This window comes from Schistocerca nitens, chromosome 2 (assembly GCF_023898315.1).
Source record: "Schistocerca nitens isolate TAMUIC-IGC-003100 chromosome 2, iqSchNite1.1, whole genome shotgun sequence".
NCBI lineage: Eukaryota > Metazoa > Arthropoda > Insecta > Orthoptera > Acrididae > Schistocerca > Schistocerca nitens.
Genome location: NC_064615.1, coordinates 247,411,674 through 247,435,997, shown reverse-complemented (window position 1 = coordinate 247,435,997; position 24,324 = coordinate 247,411,674). Strand labels below are relative to the sequence as shown.

General features: G+C 45.3%; 1 protein-coding gene and 1 pseudogene across 1 annotated transcript in view; both read left to right on the top strand.

Moving 5' to 3' along the window:
• The window catches only part of LOC126234951 (nuclear receptor subfamily 2 group E member 1-like), a 104,654-nt gene that overhangs the window by 3,283 nt on the left and 77,047 nt on the right, over positions 1-24,324 (top strand). Inside the window, exon 3 of the mRNA XM_049943690.1 lies at positions 18,288-18,383. Within this exon, the coding sequence (XP_049799647.1) occupies positions 18,288-18,383 (96 nt within the window). The remainder of the gene's footprint in view (positions 1-18,287; positions 18,384-24,324) is intronic.
• LOC126238181 (5S ribosomal RNA) lies at positions 4,894-5,011 on the top strand (annotated as a pseudogene).

Genomic DNA, 24,324 nt, shown 5'->3' with positions numbered 1-24,324 from the left:
GGTAGTGATGGTCTTTTAAAAATCGATGTATCGTATTCCCTATAATTTTAAAAATATTGACAGTCCTAGTTTCCATCGTGAGGGGGCAGTATGTGCTGTCTATGGCAACCGTGTCACCTGGAAACATTGCAGTGCGTATGTCACTACGAGAGTTCTGTTGCTTCAGGATGGTCTGGACAACAGTAGCGTACGATCAGAGGCTCCGTACAGACCAGGAATGTCCAACCTGCGCCACGCGCCGCATGCGGCCCAAAGCAAGTATCAGTGCAGCCCAAGAAGTGAGTGTCTATCACACGATCGGTAAAAAAGAAACCCATAAAATTCTGTTTATGTAAAGTATTGATAAACTGAATATTTTATTTGAAGCTCCCGGCGCACGATGATGTTCTCTCATTTCTCAATTCCGTTCTTAACATTACCGCCCATACTATACATGAACCCCGAAAGTCTAGCTCTTATAACCGGCCAATCCGTCAGACGCGCTCGTCTGTTATCTTGCGGCTAATTCAGTTGCAACTACGAAACTAGAGATTTAGATACATATAATGAAATTAAATTATGGAAAATATTGGCTTGTACAATTAATAGAAGACGATGCCATTGCTGTCGGAAAATCTTTGATGAAATACCATTGCACAGTACGCTAAGAAAACATTGAAAACCAGGAAAACTATAGCATTGGTCGTGTAAATTTGAAACAGTTTTTCATTACTGCATATCGCTTTCAGTCACTGAGTGATCGTGTTCAATGCTAAAATAAAATAAATACACATAAAGTCAAACCTAAACGATCAAAGCACAACCATATGTGTCAGTTTGCAATAGAGAACATTGACTTTCACAAAGATAACATAAACAGCAAGATTAAGTTGTGTACACTACGCAGCTAAGATCATGTTTGTGGCGGACACCATCGGCGCCCTCTTTAATGAATACATTTGCGACAGAGAGTATTTGTTTATGCATTAAAAGACAATGGGTTGTACACAGATTTACATTAAATAAAATACAGAATTACAGAATTCAAAATATAGTGTCATAAAAACATAGCTCAAGATAATATGAAAGCTACTGGCGCTAACTAGGTTGCTGAATGGAGTTAAAAACAATTTCGAATTGCTTGTGTACCAATAGAACTGTCGTTTCTAGAAATACTGTACGTGTTAACGAAATCATATCATCAATGAAACTGTAACAAACAGTTAAAATTCATATGTTATAGTATGTTATATTAACCGGGGACCTAGAAACGACGGAGAGGCTTCGTCCCCGCCGCAGCCGCAGTGGTCCGCAACCCCACGACGACTACCGCAGTCCACTTCACCCCTCCGCAGCCCCACACCGAACCCAGGGTTATTGTGCGGTTCGGCCCCCGGTGGACCTCCCCCGGGAACGTCTCACATCAGACGAGTGTAACTCCTATGTTTGCGTGGTACAGTAATGGTGATGTACGCGTAGGTGGAGAACTTGTTTGTACAGCAATCGACTACATAGTGTAGCTGAGACGGGATAAGGGGAACCAGCCCGCATTCGCCGAGGCAGATGGAAAACCACCTAAAAACGACCCACAGACTGGCCGGCACACCGGACCTCGACACAAATCCGCCGGGCGGACTCGTGCCGGGGACCAGGCGCTCCTTCCCGCCCAGAAAGCCGTGCGTTACACCGCACAGCCAACCGGGCGGGCTACAATTCATATACTTCTTATAAAATATCTTGTCCATCTGCAACTGAAATCAAAAACAAGATCACACAACTATGCCCTCTGGCGTGTCAAATCAAAATACATCTATTTCAATGTCATTTTATAAATTATTTACACGACAGTGTGAAAAATTTACTCACTCTTTCAGTAAACTAATATCTAGGTTAAGGACAAACTGTTTTAAAAGTATTTACTTGCAGATGCTGAGCGCTAGATGTTTTGATACAGTGCTTTAGTATAAATATCTGACATTCACATCATGGAAAGCGAGCATCATCGGATCTGCAAAAATTATCGTAACATCAGATAAAGTTAATCTCTAGAAGCTAATTTGTGATTTGGTAACCTACAATCGTTGCCTTGGGTGCAACACGTTAGTGATCTTAAAACTACCCTTCGGTGCCACAGTCAAACAAAAAGTGGTGTGCTTTAGATTTATAATGTTTATTATAGACTTACTGGTCGGGTGTATGATCAAAGCACAATTGCAGAAACTATAGCATTTGATTGGGAACGAAAGAGTCATATCGATATGTACAAAACCACGCAGAAGCGCAATCTTTTATAGCATCTCATTAAATAAGTGGAAAAATCGGCTCAAATTGAATTCACTCTGTTTACTTAATAAATTTTACTGGTTTGTTTTCTTTTCCGTATATATCACCAATTCTTCTCGTATAACCATGGGCCTTTATCTGCTGTGTGCGTTACGTTCACAGTAGGCCTATCCTAAATTTCTCCTGTGATATGCTTGGTTGTTTTTAAATGTTCATCTAATGATGTACGACTGGAAACTGCGTAGCAATGTCCTGTACAGCGAACACGAAACGGCCTGCCTGTCTGTCCGATGTACATATTTGCTTTCACAATCTCGGCAACTGATGCTGTGCATTTGAAAAATTGAAATTTGTGGTAAGGTCTTACGGAACCAAACTGCTGAGGTCATTGGTCCCTAAGCTTACACACTACTTAATCTAAGTTAAATTAACTTACGCTAAGGACGACACACACACCCATGCCGAGGGAGGACTCGAACCTCCAACGGGGGAGCCTCGCGGAGCGTGACAAGACGCCCTATACCGCTCGGTTACCCCGCGTGGCTCTGTACATTTAAGACTCACTGTTGTCTCAAGACATCTCCAAGAAAATTATTTGTCTGAAATGCGACTCTTCCATGCAGTCTAGGAAAACATCTTGCTGTGCATTCACTTACAGGACCCTTATATGTGAGTATAGTGTATCTTTTGTTTACGTCGACATAAATTGTCTAATTGTTTTGCCCGCTTATCGTTTTTCTTTACACTGAGATATAATTTGGTCATGTCATGTTTTTACGGCCTTGCCGCAATGGTAACACCGGTTTCCTTCAGATCACCGAAGTCAAACGCTGTAGGGCTGGGCTAGCATTTGGATGGGTGACCATCCGGTCTGCCAGGCGCTGTTGGCAAGCGGGGTCCACGCAGCGCTTGTGAGGCAAACAGAGGAGCTACTTGATTGCGAAGTAGCGGCTCCGGTCTCGTAAATTGACATACGGCCGGGAGAGCAGTGTGCATCCAGTGACGCCTCTGTGCTAAGTATGACACGGCGGCCGGTCGGTACCTTTGGGCCTTTGTGGCCTGTTCGGGCGGAGTTAAGTTATGTCACGTTTTTAATAACCGTTTCTTAATGCAACGTCCTTAATACAATAGGCAGTCAAATGAAAACCGAACACGCTACGGTCGCAGGTTCGAATCCTGCCTCGGGCATGGATGTGTGTGATGTCCTTAGGTTAGTTAGGTTTAATTAGTTCTAAGTTCTAGGCGACTAATGACCTCAGAAGTTAAGTCGCATAGTGCTCAGAGCCATTTTTTGAAAACCGAACACCCGCCACTTTGGGACCATGGAATGGCTCCTTCCCAAAGTAATCATCACACACCTTAAGACATTTATCCTGCTGAGAGACGACACGACCAGTTCCTGTAGCGCAGAACGAGCTCGGCCGCTGACAGATCCACAACTGCACTAACTCTGCGCTTTCTCGTCCGAATGAGACCGACGTTTATACGCATGTCTGTCTTCAGGTCGCCAATGATGTTAAAATCACACGGTGAAAGATCTGTGCTGCCGTGTTTCCCAACCAAGTCGCTGAAGCGTAGCCTTCGTCGAGCAGCGCGGGATTAGCCGAGCGGTCTGAGGCGCTGCAGTCATGGACTTTGCGGCTGGTCCCGGCGGAGGTTCGAATCCTCCCTCGGGCATGGGTGTGTGTGTTTGACCTTAGGATAATTTAGGTTAAGTAGTGTGTAAGCTTAGGGACTGATGACCTTAGCAGTTAAGTCCCATAAGATTTCACACACATTTGAACATTTTTTAGCCTTCGTCCGATTGTCTGTGTGGGGACGGGCGTTATGTGCAACAGGATGATTCCGTCTGACAGCATTCCTGGGCGTTTTGACTTTACGGCAGGCCACAGTTTCTGTAAAGCGTCTTCATAGCGCTGCGCATTGTTTGTGGTCCCACAGTCGGAGAACGCGACGAGCAGGAGGCCCCTGCAGTCGAAGAAGGTCGTCATGACTTACCTGAACTTGTTTGAGCAGCTCTGGATTTCTTTGGCGGGAGAGATGTGGGATGGTTGCACCGCTTGCGTTGCACGATAACGGCCGTCCCCACACTCCCAATCGGATGAAGGCTACGCTTCAGCGATTCGGTTGGGAAACACTGCAACATCCTGCGTACAGCCCGGATCTTTCATCGTGTGATTTTCACATCTTTGGCGACCTGAAGAGAGAAATGAGTGGACGACGGTTTCAGCCGGACGAGGAAGTGCGACAAAGGATGTGGTTGCGGATCCGTCAGCGACCGACCGCGTTCTAAGAAACGGGAATTCGGGTAAATCTCTCAACGCGTGTGGTGGATACTTTTGTTTGGAATCATTTTATGGTCCCGTTGTGGCGGGTGTCCGATTTTCATTAGACAGCCCCTCATAGTATGAAGCTCTTTGGCTCTTTTCTCATCTGTAAAGGGCAACGGAAACATCTTGTATAACGCTGAATAAAATTATGCCTTTTAATTTAGTGTCAGGGGAGTGCAATACTCCCAACAGTTTTTCGTGGATACGTAGTTCATGCCTGCGTTTGCTAAATTTATTGCTGTGGATAAGAGTTTTAAACTTACACTCTTGATTTTTTTTTTAAACATCTTTAGTTCTACAGGCCAACGGCCTTACCGCAGTGGTAACACCGATTCCCGTCAGATCACCGAAGTTAAGCGCTGTCGAGCTGGGCTAGCACTTGGATGACTGACCATCCGGTGTGCCGAGCGCTGTTGGCACGCGGGGTGCACTCAGCCCTTGTGAAGCAAACTGAGGAGCTACTTGATTGAGAAGTAGCGGCTCCGGTCTCGTAAACTGACGTACGGCCGTGAGAGCGGTGTGTTGACTGTACGCTTCTCCATCTCCGCATCCTGTGGCACCTGTGGGCTGAGGATGACACGGCGGCCGGTCGGTATTCTTCCAAGGCCTGTTCGGCGAGTTTAGTTTTAGTTGTACTGGTGTGGCTATAACAGCTACCCACAGGGGTCCAGTGTGGGCTGTAGTTATCGTATGGCAGCAAAACTTCGTAGATATTCTAAAGCGTTAATGAGGAATCGATTTACGCTGGACAAAAATTAGTTACGTTCGTAGCCACTAGGCGCAAATCTGGCTTTTTGATTGCAAGAAAAACGTATAGAAATGTTTCCATATGTAGTGGATCACGAACAGGGCGTGGGCAGAAAAGGCCGAACAAGTGAGAAAGACATAAAGTTGTCTTCATCATTAACCACCGTTATAAATTTGTTCAATATGAGCACCGGAGGCGTCGACGAGATGCTGCATCCGTAAAACGACGTGATCGACAGTTGCTCGCAGCTGTTTTGGTGAAATGTGAGCAACGTGTTCCTGTATACTTGCCTTCAGACCGAGCGTATCCCTGGTAAATGCTTTCTTTTAAATAACTCCAGAGCCAAAATCACATGGATTCTGATCAGGTGATGTTACAGATCATGGATATGGGAAACCTTTGGAGATAGCATATTCGTAGAGGTTGCATTAAGCAGAGCTTTCTGTAGGGAGAGGGACATAAGGTATTGCCCTATCTTGCATGAAAATAGTGGGTTCCACAGCGTTTCGGTCTTCCAAAGGAGGAATCACATGCTGTACACGGAGGTCTCGATAACATGCAGACGCCACTGTACACCTGATAGGCCCTCTGGGTGTATTCTCTTCTAAGAAGAACGGACCGAGAATAAAGGTGCTTGTTGACCCACACCACACACTGTTACATAAGGCGAGTACAATGGCTCTTTGTGGTTGTGGTCTACGTGGTTTAACAGCACCTCGAATTCGGTAGTGCTGTCTATTCAGTGCAACCTGTAGTGTAAAATGTGCCTCGTCATTCCATAGGATATTGTCCGGGTACATGTAATCAGCTTCAAAAATGGTTCAAATGGCTCTGAGCACTATGGGACTTAACTTCTAAGGTCATCAGTCACCTAGAACTTAGAACTAGTTAAACCTAACTAACCTAAGGACATCACACACATCCATGCCCGGGGCAGGATTCGAACCTGCGACCGTAGCGGCCGCGCGGTTCCAGACTGTAGCGCCTTTAACCGCTTGGCCATCACGGCCGGCCTAATAAGCTTCGACCCGTGCCAGAAACCGTAGAGAATATTCAGAATGGTGCTGGGGATCATGAGGTTTCAGCTGTTGCACTGTCTCAATCTTGTATCGCTACCAATGAAATACAGACCGCAAAACGATCTGTGCTGTTAACCATGGGATGGACAATTACCGTGAGACTGGACGAACATTAGCACTACCCGGGCACTTGCTGCATGGTCAGTTACGGCGATAGCTACGTTGCCAATAACTTCTACCGTGATAGGACGCCTTCCTCTTAGAGGTGCCACACCAAGCTCCCCAGTGTTTATGAATTTCATTATCATCTTCTTAAAACCGTTTAATGGCATCTATCCTCTCCTCAGACCTTACAGTCGGCGATACTCTCTCAGAGCAGCCCTGTAACATAAAACAGTTTCACTAACAGCGCACGGTCTCTCGTCTCGATAGCCGTATTTTCACACATGCTATGACTTTTTGAATGACAGCTTGGATGTCACACAGTCATGCAAACAGCATAAACAGACTTTCACCTGGTGGCCACAACTGGAACTAATTTCTTTTCCAGAGTAAATACACTCCTGGAAATTGAAATAAGAACACCGTGAATTCATTGTCCCAGGAAGGGGAAACTTTATTGACACATTCCTGGGGTCAGATACATCACATGATCACACTGACAGAACCACAGGCACATAGACACAGGCAACAGAGCATGCACAATGTCGGCACTAGTACAGTGTATATCCACCTTTCGCAGCAATGCAGGCTGCTATTCTCCCATGGAGACGATCGTAGAGATGCTGGATGTAGTCCTGTGGAACGGCTTGCCATGCCATTTCCACCTGGCGCCTCAGTTGGACCAGCGTTCGTGCTGGACGTGCAGACCGCGTGAGACGACGCTTCATCCAGTCCCAAACATGCTCAATGGGGGACAGATCCGGAGATCTTGCTGGCCAGGGTAGTTGACTTACACCTTCTAGAGCACATTGGGTGGCACGGGATACATGCGGAAGTGCATTGTCTGTTGGAACAGCAAGTACCCTTGCCGGTCTAGGAATGGTAGAACGATGGGTTCGATGACGGTTTGGATGTACCGTGCACTATTCAGTGTACTCTCGACGATCACCAGTGGTGTACGGCCAGTGTAGGAGATCGCTCCCCACACCATGATGCCAGGTGTTGGCCCTGTGTGCCTCGGTCGTATGCAGTCCTGATCGTGGCGCTCACCTGCACGGCGCCAGACACGCATACGACCAACATTGGCACCAAGGCAGAAGCGACTCTCATCGCTGAAGACGACACGTCTCCATTCGTCCCTCCATTCACGCCTGTCGCGACACCACTGGAGGCGGGCTGCACGATGTTGGGGCGTGAGCGGAAGACGGCCTAACGGTGTGCGGGACCGTAGCCCAGCTTCATGGAGACGGTTGCGAATGGTCCTCGCCGATACCCCAGGAGCAACAGTGTCCCTAATTTGCTGGGAAGTGGCGGTGCGGTCCCCTACGGCACTGCGTAGGATCCTACGGTCTTGGCGTGCATCCGTGCGTCGCGGCGGTCCGGTCCCAGGTCGACGGGCACGTGCACCTTCCGCCGACCACTGGCGACAACATCGATGTACTGTGGAGACCTCACGCCCCACGTGTTGAGCAATTCGGCGGTACGTCCACCCGGCCTCCCGCATGCCCACTATACGCCCTCGCTCAAAGTCCGTCAACTGCACATACGGTTCACGTCCACGCTGTCGCGGCATGCTACCAGTCTTAAAGACTGCGATGGAGCTCCGTATGCCACGGCAAACTGGCTGACACTGACGGCGGCGGTGCACAAATTCTGCGCAGCTAGCGCCATTCGACGGCCAACACCGCGGTTCCTGGTGTGTCCGCTGTGCCGTGCGTGTGATTATTGCTTGTACAGCCCTCTCGCAGTGTCCGGAGCAAGTATGGTGGGTCTGACACACCGGTGTCAATGTGTTCTTTTTTCCATTTCCAGGAGTGTACGTTCCGCATTAACGCATTAGCGTATCTGCCAAGTTTCGCTGCCATACGATAACTACAGCTCACATTGGATCTCCTTGAGTGGCCGCAGTTTAATTACACTACTGGCAGCCCGATGCTTCATGCGCTTTCAACTTTTCTACCCCTTTCTTCCAGTTCGAAAAACCAGTTTCCATGAAAGTTTTTTCTATTTTGTGAGAAAACTGAAAACGATTTTCTTCAAATATTTGTCTGCAAATTTTGCAAAAAATTGTAATCGATCCATGCAAATTGCTGTTTCCAAGAGGGCTGACAACAGCGTTGTTTTTTTCCGGGAACAGTGTTTTTCGTCACCGCCACAGTTCCGTCACTATCTGTGTCTTCGTTGTCACACACAGCACCACTAACACTGGGTCTAGCTTCACCATCGCTAACACTTGCCACATTGTCACATTTCTTCCTAATTATAAACTTGTCCATTTTAAACTGGACAGTGAGGGACGAAAGATTAACAACTGAACCGAGTCACAGTAAGACTAACTGACCACTGACGATGCCCAGCTCCGGAATATTTACGTTCGCTGCCAACATTAGCTGCGGCCTGCGTAACAGTACTGTGCGCCTAACAAGAAGTAGCCATGTAACAATAGTGTTGATTATTGTCAGGGCCGGCTCTAGAGAGGGAGCGTGTGGTACAGAAACAGTGTACTCCGATTTACGAAAGAAACTTTTCCTCCAACAAAAATGGCTTAAAATGTATTGCACTGTAAACGTATCACTGACTGCCGCCTGGATCTTAAAGAAATTCACTACAAAAAGACGAACGAGTGTGATATGTGAAAATGAGGCGTCATTTATGAAATATATTGTGGGAAAAGTTGACTATGTCGAAAAAGGGGGTGGGGGTGGGGGCGCTTGACATGTTCGCGCGGGGCGGCAAAATCCCTGGAGCCGGTGCTGATTTGTGTGGTGTTGAACCTAGTGATTGTCAATGGAGTTTACAAAAATGAATGAAGACTCTTTAACGTTACCTAGTCCTTCTACCGATCGCCATCAAATTCGGTGTCACTACTGCTCATTAGTTTCTTTCACAAGCTGCCAGCAAGCTGCTGTGGGAGGAAGTGGAGCTCGTCCTAGCAGCCTAAGCGCTGCGAGCTCATGGTGATCTTTCGTTCCCCGCACACCTCCGTACAGTAAAAGTGTGCGAATAGTACAGATGCAACGGACAAACCTTGTCATGACAGTTCGTCATATGCAGAGGTTGGAGTAGTAGCAGAAAGGAATACGCAATAGCTTGTAAAATCGGTTATTTTTTTCCTACATAATCATTACATACTGTTATGCAAAAATGTATGTGCAAGTTTTAACAAATTTCCCAGTAAAGGCTGAGGAAGGAGGAGAGAGCGGTGAGAAATGCATGTTTGTTTGAATATTGGGGGGGGGGGGCCTACTTTTAACTATTGGAGGGGGGGGGGGGCACAAAGTACCTTCTCCCCCCTAAGTCGGCGCCACTGAGTGTACAGGGTGTTACAAAAAGGTACGGCCAAACTTTCAGGAAACATTGCTCACACACAAAGAAAGAAAATATATTATGTGGACATGTGTCCGGAAACGCTTACTTTCCATGTTAGAGCTCATTTTATGTCTTCTCTTCAAATCACATTAATCATGGAATGGAAACACACAGCAACAGAACGCACCAGCGTGACTTCAAACGCTTTGTTACAGGAAATGTTCAAAATGTCCTCCGCTAGCGAGGATACATGCATCCACCCTCCATCGCATGAAATCCCTGATGCGCTGATGCAGCCCTGGAGAATGGCGTATTGTATCACAGCCGTCCACAATACGAGCACGAAGAGTCTCTACATTTGGTACCGGGGTTGCGTAGACAAGAGTTTTCAAATGCCCCCATAAATGAAAGTCAAGAGGGTTGAGGCCAGGAGAGCGTGGAGGAATTGGTCCGCCTCTACCAATCCATCGGTCACCGAATCTGCTATTGAGAAGCGTACGAACACTTCGACTGAAATGTGCAGGAGCTCCATCGTGCATGAACCACATGTTGTGTCGTACTTGTAAAGGCATATGTTCTAGCAGCACAGGTAGTGTATCCCGTATGAAATCATGATAACGTGCTCCATTGAGCGTTGGTGGAAGAACATGGGGCCCAATCAAGACATCACCAACAATGCCTGCCCAAACTTTCACAGAAAATCTGAGTTGATGACGTGATTGCACAACTGCGTGCGGATTCTCGTCAGCCCACACATGTTGATTGTGAAAATTTACAATTTGATCACGTTGGAATGAAGCCTCATCCGTAAAGAGAACATTTGCACTGAAATGAGGATTGACACATTGTTGGATGAACCATTCGCAGAAGTGTACCTGTGGAGGCCAATCAGCTGCTGATAGTGCCTGCACACGCTGTACATGGTTCTCGCGTAGCACTCTCCATACAGTGACGTGGTCAACGTTACCTTGTACAGCAGCAACTTCTCTGACGCTGACATTAGGGTTATCGTCAACTGGACGAAGAATTGCCTCGTCCATTGCAGGTGTCCTCGTCGTTCTAGGTCTTCCCCAGTCGCGAGTCATAGGCTGGAATGTTCCGTGCTCCCTAAGACGCCGATCAATTGCTTCGAACGTCTTCCTGTCGGTTCACCTTCGTTCTGGAAATCTGTCTCGATACAAACGTACCGTGCCACGGCTATTGCCCCGTGCTAATCCGTACATCAAATGGGCATCTGCCAACTCCGCATTTGTAAACATTGCACTGACTGCAAAACCACGTTCGTGATGAACACTAACCTGTTGATGCTACGTACTGATGTGCTTGATGCTAGTACTGTAGAGCAATGAGTCGCATGTCAACACAAGCACCGAAGTCAACATTACCTTCCTTCAATTGGGCAAACTGGCGGTGAATCGAGGAAGTACAGTACATACTGACGAAACTAAAATGAGCTCTAACATGGAAATTAAGCGTTTCCGGACACATGTCCACATAACATCTTTTCTTTATTTGTGTGTGAGGAATGTTTCCTGAAAGTTTGGCCGTACCTTTTTGTAACACCCTGTATATCCACCCAGTACAGTCTCTTCCGCCTTGAGATGTCATTGACATCCACAAGAAAATCGTACTCTCTTTATTAATGATATTACGAAGGTACTGATAGCCTCACTTCACTGTGTTGACGATATCGAAACAGCCAATTTACAGACAAAAATCGCATAAAGCTGCCACCTGGAAAGCCTATACTCGATTGGGCTAGCACACTTTTGCCACGCGGAGTGGCCGCGCGGTTAGAGGCGCCATGTCACTGACTGCGCGGCCCCTCCCGCTGGAGGTTCGAGTCCTCCCTCGGGCATGGGTGCGTGTGTTGTTCTTAGCATAGGTTAGGTTAAGTTAGTTTAAAGAGTGTGTAAGTATAGGGACCGATGACCCAAGCAGTTTGGTCCCTTAGAAATTCACACATATTAGAACATTTTGGCTAGCACAAGCCATTCAGGCCTAACATGTGAACATGACAGGTAAGAATCGTTTCCGAAATTCAATTCTTGTCTTCCGAAAGTTGTGCGGCATTGTAGTGAATGATGAAGGCTAAGATCTCTACATTTAGTATCTGTCTTAGCTATATCAGCAGCCGAAAGAGATTACGGAATTACACGCGTAGTTTCAAGGACACATCGCTTTCCATAGAGTCTAGGCTCACACATGCACCCAGACGGTAAAGGTTCTACTAACACAGTACTTGCGCTTTCTTCGTCGACTACGTCTCTATAAACTGGTACGCAGCGGCTGCGTGCTTCAGTGTGCGTGCGACTGGAATGTTTTTCGAGAAAGATGAGTTCACCCGTTTGCGGCTAGTTTTGATCTTTTTTGAAATAACCGTTACATTCACGGATTCAGATGTACTGAATGAATCGATTGAGTTAATTAATTAATAGCTCTACGGAAATAACCAAAGTTCAAAGACTTGAGAGTTACCATTTCCACTGTCCAAGCGGTCGGTAAAAATATTAAAAAAATGAATTCCGGTCATCTACTGACCCATTTAACAGTCGTAATGAGGAGTTTGCTAAATTTTATTTTCGTGGGAAAAGTGTATAATTTTCTTAATTGGTGTGATTCTCAATTTCATTTCTTACTTTTATTGATAACTTATTAAACAGCTTGTGTGATAGGATACAGGGTGTCTTTTTGAGTCTTTGTAATAACTTTTATAGTTATTTTGTGCTGCACTTCTGGATTTAGCCACGAATTTCACTCAGACATTGCGGGAACATATTTTTCAAATTTCCGTTTCAATAGGGCAGCGACAATGTTTGGTATACTATAGAAGCCAGTTTCGTTTAATACGGTTAAGATCTAATATACAGATTTAGTCCCAATATACACCTTACGTTATAAACTGATAACTTTAGAGACATCACTAACTGGAAAGTATTACATAATTACTAATCTATATCTGTGTCACAGTTACGTAGATTTTTGCATGTTGTTGCTGCAGTTGTAGGTTTTCGGCGTTCAACATGTTTATTATCAATGTTCTTGCTGTAACATCGAGAGACGAATGTTATGAAAATATTTTGAAATTATGATGGACAAAATATACAATTACACGTAAATTTCTCTCTTGCTCTGTATCAATCACAATCGAATCTGTCACTGAAGTCACTCATAATGTAATGGAACCATTGGCTTTACTCAAACTTTGATATCTAAAAAGGGACAGATTAACAAAGGCAAGGCTAAAATAGTAACAAAGGAAAGTGTGACTGCCAGCTCGGATGGCCGAGCGGTTCTAGGCGCTACAGTCTGAAACCGCGCGACCACTACGTCGCAGGTTCGAATCCTGCCTGCATGGATGTTTGTGATAACCTTAGCTTAGTTAGGTTGAAGTGGTTCTGAGTTCTGGGGGACTGATGACCTCAGAAGTTTAAGTCCCATAGTGCTCAGAGCCATTTGCGCCATTTGAAAGTGTGATTGCCTGATAACACTCAAAAATTGGATGAATCGCATGTGAAAAACTCCTCCTAATTTAGGAATCTGGCCAGAGCTTTTACACAGCCTTAAAAGTGGTAGCATTTATTTCTCCTCATTGGTTAGAACATATTGCAGATTAGAAGGTAAGCCGGTTACTGCCCTCTTGGCATCACGCATAATACATTCTGTGAAAATACGAGTTACAGGTGCCAGTTATCGATAGCCACAGTAATAATTAGGCTGACATGCAGGGGTTGGACAAAAATATGTAAAAACAGCGAGAAATGGATGCTTGAACATAAATGCAGATGCTAGCCACGACTGCAGGGGCGCTGTTGAATTTGACCATGAATGGCACCTGTGCAATGCCCTCAATATGTTGCATCAGTCTTAGTCACAACAGTGTCCTGGCGGCTTGAAAGGGCAACATTGCGTGTCTTTATATGACCAGCTGGTCGAATCGTGCGATATCCAGATTTGTGAGGCATTCTGATGTGACAGTGTCCCGATCTTCGAATGCATTGAAACGTGAGGCTAGGTACACTCTTCATCAAGATTCTTGTAGACCACGCCTAACCATCACAGAGAAACATAATATCCGCTAAGTCACAATGAGAACGAAACTGTCTGTTGAGTGATCGCGACAGACGGTCATTGAACAGGACTGTGACGCAAAGTAAGAGGTCATCTGCTCAAAAGTCACTGGGGACTGAATGTCTCACTCGCGAACCCTGTCAGTACCAAAACAACAGGAAGGGAGCTCCATACGCAGGGAACTGCAGAGCGAGCTGGGATTCAGAAACCACTCATCACTGAGGCAAACGCTCGTAACAGGAAAACGTAGCTATAAAAACCAGCACTACGGTGCAATGGAAGAATGTCAGTTGGTAGGATGGGCCTAGTTTCACGCTGTTTCCAACTTCCGGCAGAGTTCACCTCGCAAGAATGAAACACGTCGGTGGTTCGGCGATGGTTTGGGCAGCAATATCATGGTATTCCATGGGATCCATAGCTACTCCGCAAGGTCACATTACTGCCAAGGATAATGTGACCATTACAGCTCATCAGGTCCATCCCATGGTACAATGTTTGTTCAACAGACGTGATGATGTGTCCCAAGACGACAGGGCACCTGTTCACATAGCGCTCATCGTCCAGGACTGGTTTTATGAGTACGAGGATGAACTGTCGCATCTCCCCTGGCTACCAAAATCACCAGCTCTCAATATTATTGATCCTTTGTGGCCTATTTGGCAAGTTCAGTTGACTATAACGGAAATGTATAGCGATCACGCACTATCCATTTCTGTCATAGTCAACTGAACTTGCCACTATTTTGCAGGAAGGACATCTACGTCTACTCTGCAATTCAACCTTAAGTGCCTAACGAGGGGTTCATCAAACCATTTTCATACTACTTCTCTACCATTCCACTCTCTAATGGCGCGTGGAAAAAAGGAACACCTAAATCTTTCCGGTAGAGCTCTGATTTCTCTTATGTTATTATGATGATCATTTCTCCCTACATAAGTGGGTGTCAAAAAAATATTTTCACATTCGGAAAAGAAAGTTGGTGATTGAAGTTTCGTAAATACCGGGTGATCAAAAAGTCAGTATAAATTTGAAAACTGAATAAATCACGCAATAATGTAGATAGAGAAGTACAAATTGACACACTTGCTTGGAATGACATGGGGTTTTATTAGAACCAAAAACAATACAAAAGTTCAAAAAAATGTCCGACAGATTGCGCTTCATCTGATCAGAATAGCAATAATTAGCATAACAAAGACAAAGGAAAGATGATGTTCTTTACAGGAAATGCTCAATATGTCCACCATCATTCCTCAACAATAGCTGTAGTCGAGGAATAATGTTGTGAACAGCACTGTAAAGCATGTCCGGAGTTATGGTGAGGCATTGGCGTCGGATGTTGTCTTTCAGCATCCCTAGAGATGTCGGTCGATCACGATACACTAGCGACTTCAGGTAACTTCAAAGCCAATAATCTCACGGACTGAGGTCTGAGGACCTGGGAGGCCAAGCATGACGACAGTGGCGGCTGAGCACACGATCATCACCAAACGACGCGCGCAAGACATCTTTCACGCGTCTAGCAATATGGGGTGGAGCGCCAACCTGCATAAACATCGTACGTTCCAGCAGGCTGGGGATGATGCGATTCTGTAACATATCGGCGTACCTCTCGCCCGTCACGATAGCAGTTACAAAACCAGAATCACGCATTTCCTCGAAGAAAAAAGGCCCGATAACGGTAGATGTGGCAAATCCAACCCATACCGTGACTTTCTCGTCGTGCAATGGAGTTTCCACGACAGTTCTAGGATTTTCGGTAGCCCAAATTCTGCAGTTGTGGGCGTTGACAGATCCTCGGAGCGTGAAATGAGCTTCGTCGGTCCACAACACGTTACTCAACCAATCGTCATCTTCCGCCATCTTTTGAAACGCCCACACCGCAAATGCCCTCCGCTTCACTAAATCGCCAGGTAACAGTTCATGATGCCAATGGATTTTGTACGGATAGCATCGGAGGGTACGCCTAAGTGCCAACCAAACAATAGTGTATGGAATGCCGTTGCGACGTGCGACTGCACGAGCGCTGACTTCACCGTGCATAGACGAACCCGCTACAGTCTCCATTTCTTCCTGAACTGTCTCAGCAGCATTACGCCTTGTGCTCGGTCGGCCGCTAAGGGGTCTATCGTCTATACAACCCGTGGCTTCGAACTTCGAAATCATTCCCGCCACAGCTGCATTTGTCGACGGACCTTTACCCGTTCGAATCCCCTTCCTATGGCGATAGGATCGTAACGCTGAACTAGCACATTCCCCATTCTGATAATACAGCTTCACTAAAAGCGCCTTTTCAGGTAACGTCAACATGCTGCGACTGCTGGCGCATCTGATTCTCTCTCTCATTACAACTCCTTTTATACACGATTGTCATGCCCAGTCACTGACGTTTTGCTGTCCATCGCCATCTGTTTTTATCTTTGCTTTTTTTTTGTTCTAATAAAACCCCATGTCATTCCAAGCATGTGTGTCAATTTTTACCTCTCTATCTAGGTACATTATTCCGTGGTTTATTAAGTTTTGAAATTTATACTGACTTTTTGATCACCCGGTAGGTCTCACCACAAAGAAAACCGCCTTTGTTTCAGTGACTGCCACCCCAACTCGCGCATCATATCAGTGACACTCTCACCCCTATTGCGCGATAACACGAGAAACGAGCTGCCCTTCTTTGCACTTTTTCGATGTCCTCCGTCAATCCTACCTGGTAAGGATCCCACACCGTGCAGAAATATTTCAGCAGAGGACGGACAAGTGTAATGTAGGCTGTCTCTTTAGTGGGTTTGTCACATCTTCTAAGTGTTCTGCCAACAAAGCGCAGTCTTTGTTTCGCCTTCCCCACAATATTAACTGTGTGGTCTTTCCAATTTAAGTTGCTCGTAATTGTAATTCCCGGGTATTTAGTCGAATTGACAGCCCTTAGATTTGTACGATTTATCGCATATCCTAAATTTATCGGATTTCTTATAGTACCCATGCGGATGACCTCGCACTTTTCTTTGTTTAGTGCCAATTGCCACTTTTCGCACCATACAGAAATTCTCTCTAGATCATTTTGTAATTGAAATTGATCGTCTGATGATTTTACTAGACGGTAAATTGCAGCGTCATCTGCAAACAATCTAAGGGGACTGCTCAGATTATCACATAGATCATTTACGTAAATCAGGAACAGCAGAGGGCCTATGACACTACCTTACGGAACGCCAGATATCACCTCTGTTTTACTCGATGATTTACCGCCTACCACTACGAACTGTGACCTCTCTGAGAGGAAATCACGAATCCAGTCACAGAACTGAGACGATACTCCATATGCACACAATTTGATTAATAGACGCTTGTGAGGAATGGTATCAAAAGCCTTCTGGAAATCTAGGAATATGGAATCGATTTGAGATCCCTTGTCGACAGCATTCATACTTCATGGGAATAAAGAGGTAGCTGCGTTGCACAAGAACGATATTTTCTGAATCCGTGTTGGTTATGTATCAATAAGTCATTTTCTTCAAGGTGATTCATAATGTTCGAGTACAGTATATGCTCCAAAACCCTACTGCAAATTGAGGTCAGTGGTATTGGTCTGTAATTCAATGGGTTACTCCCATTTCCTTTCATGTATATTGGTGTGACCTGTGCTACTTTCCAGTCTTTAAGAACAGACCTTTCGTCAAGTGAGCGGCTGTATATGATTGCTAAGAAAGGCGCTACTGTGTCTGCATACTCTGAAAGGAACCTGATGTACAAGAGTTCCTTGAAAACCATACAGGAGCTGTATTTATCCATTCCGGGGCGAATGGAAGATATTTTGAATGCTAACGGTTTTGCTACATGGCATTGTGCTTTGTTTGTGGTGTTTCCGTATTTTTGCCTCCCCGTCACCCCCACTCTTGCACGTGGCACGCTGTCCGCCGTACGGGGGAACTAGACCTGCCTGCAGTGGCCTGCGTGAGACAGGATGGTGGCGATTGAATTTGGAATCATTAGAGCACAACGAGTTCGACCCTTGTAACTTCAACTGCTACCACGTACAGCCATGGTCACTGTTCGTCAGTATCTAAAAGAGAGAAAAACCTGTGTATGGAAGAGAACTCATTCAAATGCCACATTCACATTCAAGAGCGCCGTTACATCCATAACTTCTTAGGTTTCCAAAAAGTATTAATGTGTAATGTCTACGCCAGTAACGACTTTTAGTAACTGAAATAAAGAGTAACGAATACTCTGTAACGGGTATGTGTCTTGACAGTACCGAATGCATGGTTTACAAAATTTAGTCGTTACATTAGTAGCGCTAGTGGGAACATACTCAACTAAATGGAATGTCATGGCAAACAACGAGCAATACCTTCTATCGTAATGACGGGCTGGTGTGTGTTGTTGCAGCGGGGCGCGGCGGCTGCGTGGTGGACAAGGCACGTCGCAACTGGTGCCCGCACTGCCGTCTGCAGAAGTGCTTCGCCGTCCGTATGAACACCTCAGGTCAGTACCTGCATCTCGTCTCACTCTGATACCAACGAGCCAGATGTGTAGCCAGCGAGAAGCCCGCCATGACAGCAGCCAGTCGCCACCATCCACCCCTACAAAAACCATTATGCTCATCGCAGCTACGACTGAAAGGGCACTTGACCATCGGCGCTGGCCTTTGGCGCAGTGGCAGAGCTTTGCATGGTCTTATGGACCTCGATATCTTCTTCATTATGTCGCTGGGAGAGCGGGAGTCCGTCGTCTTCCAAGGGAACAGCTCCTTGACACCTATATGCGGGATTCGAGATAAGCTGGCGGCCGCTCCATTACACTCTGGGGAACATTCACGAGGGCATCCATGGGTCCAGTTGAGCTCGTGCAAGGCACCATGACGGCCAGAGAGTATCGTACACTGGTTGCAGACCACTTGCACCCCGTTCATGACGATCATGTTTTCCGACGGCAGAGGCATTTTTCAACAAGATAATGTGCCATGCCACAACTCCAGGAGTGTGATGGATCGGTTCGAGGAACACAATGGCGAGTTGCAGATCTGAACCCGATCGAACACATATGGGATGTGACTGAACGTGGCGTCAGAGCTCATTGCCCCCCTCCCCGGAATTTACATGAATTAGGTGACTTGTCCGTGCAGATGGGGTCCCAACTCCCTCCAACGACCTACCAAGGCCTCAGATTCCATGCCCTGACGCATTGCCGCTGTTATCCGTGGTACGGGTGGACATACCTGCTATTAGGTGATGATGATGAAGTCCCATACTCCTTAACAGAGCGTAGGGGAACGATGCGGGAGACCCGCGCCGCCGTACTAGGCAAGGTCCTAGTGGAGGTGGTTTGCCATTGCCCTCCTCCGACCGTAATGGGGATGAATGACGATGATGAAGACGACACAACAACACCCAGTCATCTCGAGGCAGGTGAAAATTCCTGACTCCGCCGGAAATCGAACCCGGGACTCCGTGCTCGAAAAGTGAGAACGCTACCGCGAGAACACGAGCTGCCGACTGCTATTAGGTAGGTGGTCATAATGTTCCGTCTGATCAGTGTATATACACGAACATTCATCGTGAACCATTCTGTCATCTACGGAAAACCGTATGAAAATCCCTACAGTATCGTAGTTCCTGAAATTAGCCATCACATACAGACAAAAAAACTAGGCGGGGAACTTCATTTCATATTATGTGCGGGAGATATGTATAGATGTACAGATTCGGGTCAATCTTAGCTGTTCTCTGGAGTTGGGGCGGCTGTCTACTTTACCGCATTTGCCGCCAGACAGCAATTCCTCCTTGGCAGACCAGATTGTACCTCCCATCATTGTCACAAGATGTCACTCCAAATGCCAATTAAATATGGAACGAGTGACAGTACTTACTCGTATATTTATTAATTCACCCGAGGTCTAGGGTGAGGGGGGGGGGGGGGGAACCAGTCGGCTAGTTGCCCTCTGTAATAAATAAATAAATAAATAAATAAAAAACAACTGAATGAATGTATCAACGATGATCTTGAACGGTAGTCATGGGACGTCCGCCCCAAACAAATACAACGAACAGGAACAAAATGGGATTAAAAAGAAAAGCGGATAGCTTATTTGATTAGAAACGAAAACGTACTCGGTTCCGGGTTCGAGAAACGCCACTGCTTAAATTTTGATTAATAAGACGTCCGGCATAAGAAGTCACCCTCATTATGCCAACGGCTCTGAGAGACAGAGGTTCAGGGCACTGTCTGGTCCTAAGGGTGGGAAACTACCCTTAAAGGCGGAAGAATCAGCAATGATCAACGGCATGAGAATGCAGTAGGCAATGGAAACCACTACATTAAAAACACGTAACGCGTATCCACAGGACATGTGGCCTGTAATTGAAAAAGTGTCATGATCTATCCATTGGAAAAATATTGCGGAATAGTCTCCCATTCGGATTTCTGCGAGGAGACTGCCAAGGAGGAGGTCACCAAGAGAAAAAGATTGAATAATCAACGAAAGGACATTGTTCAACGAGTCGGGGCGTGGAATGTCAAAAGCTTGAACGTGGTAGGGAAACTAGAAAATCTGAAAAGGGAAATGCAAAGGCTCAATCTAGATATAGTTGCGGTCAGTGAAATGAAATGGAAAGAAGACAAGTTTTTCTGGTCACATGAGTATACGGTAATACAAACAGCAGCAGAAAATGGTATAACGGGAATAGGATTCATTATGAATATGAAGGTATGACAGAGAGTGTGTTACTGTGAACAGTTCAGTGATAGGGTTGTTCTTATAAGAATCGATAGCAAAACCAACACCGACAACGATAGTTCAGGTATACATGCCGACGTCGCAAGCTGAAGATAAAGAGATAGATAAGTATATGAGGATATTCAAAGAGTAATACAGTACGTAAAGGGAGATGAAAATCTAATAGTCATGGGAGACGGGAATGCAGTTATAGGGGAAGGAGTAGAAGAAAAGGTTGCAGGAGAATATCGGCTTGGGACAAGGAATGAGAGAAGAGAAAGACTAATGGAGTTCCATAATAAATTTCAGCTAGTAATAGCGAATATTCTATTCAACAAGAGGAGGAGGTATACTTTGAAAAGGCAGGGTGATACGGGAAGATTTCAGTTAGATTTCATCATGGTCAGACAGAGATTCCGAAATCAGATGCTGAATTGTAAGGCGTACCCAGGAGCAGATATAGACTCAGATCACAATACAGTAGTGATGAAGAGTAGGCTGAGGTTTAATACATTAGTCAGGAAGAATCAATACGCAAAGAAGTGGAATACGGAAGTACTAAGAGATGACGAGATATGCTTGAGGTTCCTTAAGGCTATAGAGAACTGCTCAGTAGGCAGTACAGTTGAAGAGGACTGGACATCTCTAAAAAAGGGCCATCACAGAATTTGGAAAGAAAAACATAGGTACAAAGAAGGTAACTGCGAAGAAACCATGGGTAACAGAAGAAATACTTCAGCTGATCGATGAAAGGTGGAAGTACAGAAATGTTTAGGGAAATTCAGAAATACAGAAATACAGGTCGCTGAAGAATGAAATAAATAGGAAGCGCAGGGAACCTAAGACAAAGTGGCTGTATGAAAAATTGTGAAGAAATCGAAAAAAAAAAATGATTGTCGGAATGACAGACTCAGCATATAGAAAGACAAAACAACCTTCAGTGACATTAAAAGCAAGGGTGGTAACATCAAGAGTCCAACTGGAATTCCACTATTAAATGCAGAGGAGAGGAGGGAGAGGGAGAGAGAGAGAGAGAGAGAGAGAGAGAGAGAGAGAGAGCGGGTAGGTGGAAAGAATACACTGAGAGCCTCTGTGAGGAGGAAGATTTGTCTGAGGTGATAGAAGAAGAAACTGGAGTCGATTTAGAAGAGATAGGGGATCCAGTATTAGAATCAGAATTTAAAAGAGCTTTGCAGGACTTAAGATCAAATCATTGGGAGAAGTGGCAACAAAACGACTATTCACATTGGCGTGTAGAATGTATATCATCTGCCTTTCGGAAAAATATCATCCGCACAATTCCGAAGATTGCAAGAGCTGACAAGTGCGAGTATTATCGCACAGTGGGCTTAACAGCTCATGCACCCAAGTTGTTGACAAGAATAATCTACAGAAGAATGGAAAAGAAAATTGAGAATGTGCTAGACGACGATAAGTTTGACTTAAGAAAAGGTAAAGGCACGAGAGAGACAATTCTGACGTTTCGGTCGATAATGGAAGCAAGACTAAAGAAAAATCAAGACACGTTCATCGCAATTGTCGACCTGGAAAAAGCGTTCGACAATATAAAATGAAGATTTTCTTAATTTTGAGAAAAATATGAGTAAGCTATAGGGAGAAACGTGTAATATACAATAGGTACAAGAGCCAAGAGGGAATAATAAGAGTGGACGACCAACAACGAAGTGCTCGGAATGAAAAGGGTGTAAGAACGGGATGCAGCCTTTCTCCCCTACTGTTCAATCTGTACATCGAAGAAGGAATGATGGAAATAAAAGAAAGGTTCAGGAGTGGAATTAAAATTCAAGGTGAAAGGATATCAACTGCCGGCCGAAGTGGCCGTGCGGTTAAAGGCGCTGCAGTCTGGAACCGCAAGACCGCTACGGTCGCAGGTTCGAATCCTGCCTCGGGCATGGATGTTTGTGATGTCCTTAGGTTAGTTAGGTTTAACTAGTTCTAAGTTCTAGGGGACTAATGACCTCAGCAGTTGAGTCCCATAGTGCTCAGAGCCATTTGAACCATTTGATATCAATAATACGATTCGCTGATGACATCGCTGTCCTGAGGGAAAATGAAGACGAATTACATGATATACTGAACGGAATGAAGAATCCAATGAGTACAGAATATGGACTGAGACTAAATCTAAGAAAGGCGAAAGTAATCAGAAGTAGCAGAAATGACAACAGCGAAAAACTTAACACCTGGATTGTTGGTCACGAAGTAGATGAAGTTAAGGAATTATGCTACTTAGGCAGTAAAATAACCAATGACGGACGGAGGAAGAAGGGCATCAAAAGCAGACTAGCACTGGCAGAAAGGGAATTTCTGGCCAAGAGAAGTCTACTAGTGTCAAACATAGGCCTTAATTTAAGGGAGAAATTTCTGAGAATGTACGTCTGGGGTACAGCATGGTATGGCAGTGAAACATGGACTGTGGGAGAACCGGAACAGAAGAGAATAGAAGTATTTGAGATGTGGTGCTACAGACGAATGTTGAAAATTAGGTGGCGTGATAAGCTAAGGACTGAGGAGGTTCCGCGCAGAATCGGAGAGGAAAGGAATATGTGGAAAACACTGATAAGGAAATGGGACAGGAGTATAGGACATTTAAGACACCAGGGAATGGCTTCGATGGTACTAGAGGGAGCTGCATAGGGCAAAAACTGTAGAGGAATGCAGATATTGTAACAAATCTAGCAAATAATTGAGGACGTAGGTTGCAAGTGCTACTCTGAGATGAAGATTTTGGCACAAGAGCGGAATTCGTGGCGTGCCGCATCAAACCAGTCAGAAGACTGATGACCAAAAAAACTCGTATATTACACTCCCATAACAATAAATTACATACACAAACCTTTCTCGTGAATCAGCCTATCTATTAGTGAAGACTGTCAAATTCCCTACAGTAGTTCCTGAGACTGGCTTTCATTTAAAGACAGAAAAATGCTGAGGGGGAATTTAATCTACAATATGTGTAGATACAGAGCAAACTCCAGATTCTCTGGATGAACACGATCAGGAGACTTTACGGAATGCTGAAACGCACGCATGATCCAAAATACATATGTTTTTACTGGAGTATGGTGTTCGCATACGCTACATGTAACATTTGAAAGTCCATTGAATTTCTCAGGCGTTACTCGCAGAAAACTGACGTCTCATTTACTCTTACAACACATTGTACCACGTTATTATTTAATTTTAGTTGACATTCGGGAAACGAATTCCAATTTCTCTGAGTTTTATTAAATTTTTTATGGACGACGGTTTTCTTTTTCCGGTGCACCAAAGCATCGATATAGTGAAACGAATTGTGTCCTGCATTCTCTAACAATAGATCAGCTCATTTAGTTCCTAAATCGCCTCGTTCCGTTCTCTTCCTCTATCGAGCGCACTTTATTCATTACATCCGCTCCACACAGCTGCTCAAATCCAAATTCACAGGTATCGCCAATTAGCCACTCGCGGATGTTTTTATTTCTATTTCTGAAATGTATCGGAGGTTTTTGGTGGAAACAGTTGGATCCCCCTATTTGAAGTTCCTGTTCTTCTTCTTTCGCCGCAGCAAGTCCGAGTCAGTGACTGAAATGTCGCTAAGCCTCTGGCAACAGAAAAACTGCCGTGTGTGTTTAAAGCCTGGTTTACACCGAAGGGAACACAGGTGAACAAGCATCAGCGAACGAGAATTGTCACTGGTTAAGCGCTAGC